This window comes from Perca fluviatilis, chromosome 11 (assembly GCF_010015445.1).
Source record: "Perca fluviatilis chromosome 11, GENO_Pfluv_1.0, whole genome shotgun sequence".
Classification (NCBI taxonomy): domain Eukaryota; kingdom Metazoa; phylum Chordata; class Actinopteri; order Perciformes; family Percidae; genus Perca; species Perca fluviatilis.
Window position 1 is genome coordinate 34,714,070 of NC_053122.1, and position 6,489 is coordinate 34,720,558.

Below are 6,489 nucleotides of genomic sequence, written 5' to 3' on the forward strand. Positions count from 1 at the left end.
GGCATCATTAGTTTCCATGGCAACACTGACATAGCTAGTGACGCAGGCAAGATAGAGAGAGGAAGGTGAATGGGTTGAGGGAGAAGAGGAGGCTGTTAGCGACTGCAGTGCAGGTTGTGGAGGTGGTGTGTGTGTGTGTGTGTGTGTGTGGGGGGTTGTGTTGTGATTCAGAGGAAGAAATCAATGTTGAGTTTGTAAACAGAGGCATGAATGAGAGAACATAGTTTGAAAAATTCCACCTGAAATACTCTTCCAAGAAGAAAAATCTCCACCCTATGGAGAGCATATTCTCTTCACTGTGCCAGTGTGGAGCCACATAGGGTGCCGTGTTCAGAATGTGTGAGTCATTTCACAAAACAAGGGTGTGGACGGCACCGCAAATGAAAAAAAACGGGCTGTAAGGCGATATTAGATTAGCTCTGCCTTGATGATAACAAACTGGGAAGAAGGTTTGTCCTCTTAACTCAGGTAATGGAGTGTGTCAGAGGTTGTGTGGACACAATTTCTCCTTCTCTCAGCCAGAGAAGTGTCCTTTGACTTTGACTCCCTTGGGAGAAGCTAACTGGGCCTGCATGTTCAGCTACGCCCTGTGTCACTCTCACGCTGTTACAGTGCACGCATTCACACCTGGGAGCTGCCCAGTTAAACCACTAAGCTGCTCCACTGGAGCGGCTGGTTTGGTGTTAAATGTTAATTCATGGGCTGTCTTGGACAGGGAGGGGAGGTTGTTTTTCATTCACTTGAGCTCACAAGATGGCTTCCCCAACCTTTATTCTGTAAATGCAGCGCAGATGCTTGCTTTTTTCAGTTTCGGCACACACGACACGTGGCTTGAATTACATTCTATTGCATTAACACAGTCGGATTAAAAGGTTCAGTTTTTATCCTCTCCTGTCCTCGTTCCAAAAACAATGTCTTGTGCTGCATGTTGAAGAATTACAAATTCATGAGACATTTCTTAGCCAAATGCGTCTATGCCCGTACAGTAGATGGCAGTATGATCCATCCAGGTTTAGTGTTGTCACTTCCTTTTCAGCTCAGAGCCAGAAGAAGAGAGCAGCCAGCGTAGACAATCCTGGCATTCTTGTTTTGGGATATTTGATCCCCTTATTATAAATCTATGTCAATTCCTGTCATAACAACCAAAGGAGAATGGCCAATAAGAAGAAAGTAATAGTAACAGGTGAGAGGTTTTAATTGGTCAGAAGACTGGAGAGAGACAAATGGGTCTTTTTTTTTGTCACTACGGTGCTGTTACAGCTCATAGAGTATTCTACTTGTGTGTTTGAGCTGCACTTTAAGGCTTGTGTTTACATTACAGATAGGTAATGACACTGCAGAGAGTCATGCTGCTGTCAGGGGAGTCAAGTGTGTTGTCTGCTGGTTTAAATAAAGAAAAAGATATCAGGAGGAGACTGAATGACTGCGGGAAAGAAACCATTCTGTCTCTACTACAATTAATGTTTAACTTGCAACCTATGGACTTTGACTCAAGAGTGCTTTTTTTATATGCCATCTGCCCCTTATCACTTCTCTCCATGTCAGATTAACATCCTCACTGACTTTTTATTTACTTTGCTGCACTGTATCTTAATATTGCGATTAAGAATCTTTTTTTTTGCTGCTTGCTTTTCTCTGCAGGTTTTGAGCCTTTTGGTGAGCATGCTGTGAACTCCAGCTGGGTAGCAGTACAGGTAATCAGTAATCAGGTTGTTCATTTTCAACAAAGGTGCCAGTTAAGGACTTAAATATGGCATTTAAATATGGAACTGCATTTATGCACTATGCACTTAAAGTGGATTTTTGTTTGTGGGGTGTTTTTTCCCTCACCTGATTAAGGGGTTGTCATTTCAATATATTGTTTAATGTGGGCCTGTAAAGCCCTTTAAGACTGCAATTAAGTTCTACGTGTATTCTCGTGCTCACAGGAACTGGAGCGATTAGGGCTGGGCGAAGCAGTGGACCTTCATGTGTGTGAGGTGCCTGTTGAATACCAGGCTGTTCAGGGCCTACTGCCATCTTTGTGGAAAGAGCATCAGCCACAGGTATTCAATTAAATTCTTTTTTTTCATTATACTGTATATGAAATGTTGCTAAAAAAAATCCATCAATCGATCAAAACCCAACCAACCTCTGCCACCTGTCTTTTGGGGTCCTGCGAGCAGTTGGTGGTCCACGTCGGTGTTTCTGGTTTAGCCACCACTGTCACTCTGGAGCAGTGTGGCCACAACAAGGGTTACAAACGACTGGACAACTGCAGCTTCTGCCCGGCTTCCCAGTGTTGCATGGACAGCGGCCCGGACTGCATACACTCAGTCCTAGACATGGAGACGGTCTGCAAAAGGGTCAATGAATCTGGCCTCAGGGTCGCTCTTTCTGTATCCAAGGATGCTGGAAGGTACGTGATGTTACTTACACATGTAGGAAAATCTACACATGCACAAATTCTACTAAAGCACAGGTGTTACTAATAACATCAGCAATGGCTCTATTTAATTTAAAGTGCTCATATTATGCTTTTTGGCTTTTTCCCTTTCCTTTATTGTGTTATATATTTTTTTTGTGCACGTTATAGGTTCACAAAGTGAAAAAGCCCAAAGTCCACCCCAAGGGGACTTACCATCTCCAACAGAAAACACTGTTCACAAACTGCTACAAACAGCTCTATTGTAGTCCAGCCTTTACTTCAGAGACAAACGTGCGTCACTTTGTAACACACGTTATAATGCTCGCCTAGCTGCTAGCACGCCCTTATACTCTGCTTCTGACTGGCTACTAGTGCTTACCTAGCTACTACGTATGTGCAAGTAAAGTGTGATTTATGGTTTTGCGTTACATCTAACCCGTGTCTACACATGTAGGTATGTGGAGACACGGACCCTACACCAGACCCTACACCAGACCCTACACCAGACCCTACACCAGACCCTACGCCAGACCCTACACCAGACCCTACACCAGACCCTACACCAGACCCTACACCAGACCCTACGCCAGACCCTACGCCAGACCCTACGCCAGACCCTACACCAGACCCTACACCAGACCCTACGCCAGACCCTACGCCAGACCCTACACCAGACCCTACACCAGACCCTACACCAGACCCTACGCCAGACCCTACGCCAGACCCTACACCAGACCCTACACCAGACCCTACACCAGACCCTACGCCAGACCCTACACCGTAGCCTGACGTGCACCTCTCAAAAAATGTAACTGCGCGACGCACGTCGCTTCCCCCTACTCATTTCCGGGTTCTCCTTCTAAAATAGAATATAGAATTTAAATAGACAAAGTCAAACTCATCCTAGAGGGTTTTTTTCGGATTCGTTTCATATACGGTTGATGTGAAGAAATATTGGTCGATCGGTCGAAAAATGATGTCATAGGTCATATGACAAAACGGCATTTTCGGCCCTTTACAAGAACATTTTAAAACTCCTCCCAGAAGACTCAACAGATCCTTCTCAAACTGGGTCAGCAGCATGTCAAAACTAAACTGCATGCAATTTGCATGTTTGGCTATAACACAGGACTCTGTTGTAACTTGACTTTTCAGTCTGCCCCAAATTTCCCATGCTGGATAAGAGGCCAGGCCTGAAGACATCTACATGTCCATATTGAGTCATAGTCATAGCGCCACCTACTGACAACAGGAAGTCAGCCTTATGTGACAAAGATGATGAAGAAGATGTACATGGTGTGGTCTACAGCAACATGACATTTAATGAGTGTGTGTTCTATGGTGCACAGGGGAAGTGTTACAAAAATTGCAGTACATCATTTCCAGTGCCACGCACCCAGGAAATAATAAATTAAATTGTACATGCATGGTCAGACGGTTAGGAAATCCACAGCTGCATCAACCGGGATCCCACCAGTACCCCTGACGTGCCGGGAGGGGTGAGGGCCCGTTCATCACTGCTTGCGGCTTTAATTAAAGTGCCCATATTATGAAAAATCACTTTTTCTGGGATTTGGGGTGTTCTTTTGTGTCTCTGGTGCTTCCACACACATACAAACTTTGAAAAAAATCCATCCATGCTGTTCTGAGTGAGATACGGTTTCTGAATGTGTCCTGCCTTCAGTCTCCTAGTGAGCTGTTCAAAATCGGTGACGTCACAGTCCGAAATGAGCTGGCTAACCACAACCGTTAGCTCGTAGCGTTAGCGTTAGCATGCTAACGCTAGCATGCTACATCATTCTCAATAGCAAAGCACTGCTACAACACACACAAGTTCACCATAATCTACAAAAGAACTACTTACATGTGCGCCTTCATTTAGAAGTCTCCCAGCTAATCCTGCCTTGTAACTGACCAAAGTTGGAGAAACAGGCTTTCTTTTACTGTCTCTAGAGTTAGCTAGCTGACATGCTCTACATCTGAGCTACTGAGCATGTGCGAGTGCAATCAAAGATAGTACAGAAGAAGAAGATGAAAAGAGGTCTCACTCTGTAGCTAAAACAGAAACCAGGTGAAAAGAGGATCTGCAGCAGTGAGAGAGAGCTGTGCAGTACAACAAAAATATGGTGTTTTTAGAAAATTAAACCATGTAAACCTATTCTGGTACAACCTTAAAATACAGTTATGAACCTGAAAATGAGTAAAATATGGGCGCTTTAAGATGTGAAATGTCTTTACTGCCAGGGGTGCCTACCTACTGTTTTGCAAAGTTGACTCATAGCCTTTGTCACATGCATTCCCATCTAACTCTCTACCTCTTGTCTGTTTGGCAAAGTAGAAATGTGATAACACAGACTTTTTATGACCTAACATCCATCCTTTGGCTCCCTGGCAGGTATCTGTGTGACTACACCTACTACACCTCTCTGTACCTGGGGCAGGGTCACTCTGCCTTCATCCATGTGCCTCCACTAGGAAAACCCTACAGCAGCCAGGACCTGGGAAGAGCTCTTCAGGCCGCCATACAGGAGATGCTGAAACTGCTGGAACTGGATCCCAAACACAACAAGCACTGCAATCACAAGCACCACCACCAGCACGACTACGTATGACTTATAGTACAGGAAGTGATGACCATAAGCTCCAGAAAATGAACGGCATGAATGTCACACTTGTTCAAGAATAGCAGATTGTGTATACATCGGGTGCTTTTAACTGTTATACCAGTGTCAACTGTAAACCATGTGTTGTATCTTAAAAATATTGACAGGTTTTACAGGTTTGACTTCAGCATCTGTTTATCGTAGACCTGGTCCGGGTCTTTGCATGTGTGATTGTTAGTCAGGTCTCTACAACTCTGCCTCTCGTAAGACTGTGAAAATAGATGTCAACATCAATGATGGACCTAAGAACAGTGTAACATGTGAACAGGGGGATTTCTGTGACTATATTAAGATATAATAGTAGTTCAAACAAGGTAGTAGCTGAAAGTTATATATGGTGTTACACTGTGGAAACTTTTATGGTGCAACTAACTTTTTACGCCACATTCTTCCCCTGTCACCTGCGAGTCTGTCCTCTCACTGTTTTCTCCAGTCTCCCAGGCCCTCTTGGTATGATTGGGTTGTTGTCTTGGAATTATGCTGCCATTCCCCTTGTGTTGCTTGTATTTGCACCAGAGAAATGTGATGACATTGAAATGATGGAAACCTGAAGAAATTTTAACATTCACACTTACAATGATTTGTTTATCTCAGGAAATATATTGCACATGCAATCAATATTAAGTAATGTGATCAATTTAATGTTTATGTCTTATGTACTGTAGTGCGGCTATATGCAAGACTAAGCCAGCTTAAAGCTGTGTACAATTAAAACATCTCACACAGGCCTATTTTTGTATTTGTCATTGTCAGTCTGAATCTTCCGTCAGATGAAATACTGCTTGCACTTGCACTGCTTACACTTTGAGTTTGCTTATAATTTGTTTTTTACAATTACGAATGTGCCCTGTAGGCAACAATAAACACATTTTTTTACATTCTTTTATAAAATTCTTTTGAGGTATAAGTGAACTATCCTAAAAGACACTTTGTTCACCTTTCTAATGCTCATATCTTTACATGCAAATGTTATTTGACTTAATGTCAAACACATGTCAAACACAGACACCACACCTGTTTCCGAAGATATTGCGAATTATTGTGCAGGGAGATGTAAAACATTATCAGAAATCCATCCCCTGCTTTGTCATGCGTGGTTTTCCAATGAATTCTTTAATACCGTGTTTACTTTCAGATTGCTTTGGTGCAGGCTGGGTAAATTACAGTAGCACTGGGTGTAGTTCGACAGACCTGCTGAACTTGTTCTGACCTGACAGATCCGTGCAGGACAGAGTGAAAGGAACATGGTGTTACTAGAACATTAAACATGTATTAAAGTCAGCTTGAACACGCAATATCAAAGACTGTATTCGTGTAATGTCTCAAAATAGGAACTTAGTCCTAACTTGTAAAAAAAAAAAAAAACACTCACATGCATATTTAGTCCTACCCTTTGGCACAGGAGTAACACAATTGTAT

General features: G+C 43.1%; 1 protein-coding gene across 2 annotated transcripts; it reads left to right on the forward strand.

Moving 5' to 3' along the window:
• The first annotated feature begins 906 nt into the window (after window positions 1-906).
• On the forward strand, window positions 907-5,801 carry pgpep1 (pyroglutamyl-peptidase I). Of its 2 annotated transcripts, none has more exons than XM_039815558.1 (5): window positions 907-1,183; window positions 1,642-1,694; window positions 1,929-2,045; window positions 2,166-2,398; window positions 2,862-3,989. In XM_039815558.1, the coding sequence occupies exons 1-5, from the start codon at window positions 1,153-1,155 to the stop codon at window positions 3,217-3,219; spliced, it is 792 nt and encodes a 263-aa protein (XP_039671492.1). In that variant the 5' UTR covers window positions 907-1,152; the 3' UTR covers window positions 3,220-3,989. The 2 variants fall into 2 exon arrangements, with proteins under 2 accessions (XP_039671492.1, XP_039671493.1); XM_039815559.1 differs by lacking the exon at window positions 2,862-3,989 and adding an exon at window positions 4,803-5,801 and having other exon boundaries at window positions 1,007-1,183.
• Window positions 5,802-6,489: the final 688 nt, after the last annotated feature.

Excerpts from the sequence above, each read along its gene's own strand:
- pgpep1 (XM_039815558.1), top strand. The coding sequence starts at position 1,153 with ATGGCCAATAAGAAGAAAGTAATAGTAACAG. Across the intron at positions 2,046-2,165 it reads GGAAAGAGCATCAGCCACAG|TTGGTGGTCCACGTCGGTGT; the intron begins GTATTCAATTAA and ends TCCTGCGAGCAG. Across the intron at positions 2,399-2,861 it reads GTATCCAAGGATGCTGGAAG|GTATGTGGAGACACGGACCC; the intron begins GTACGTGATGTT and ends CTACACATGTAG.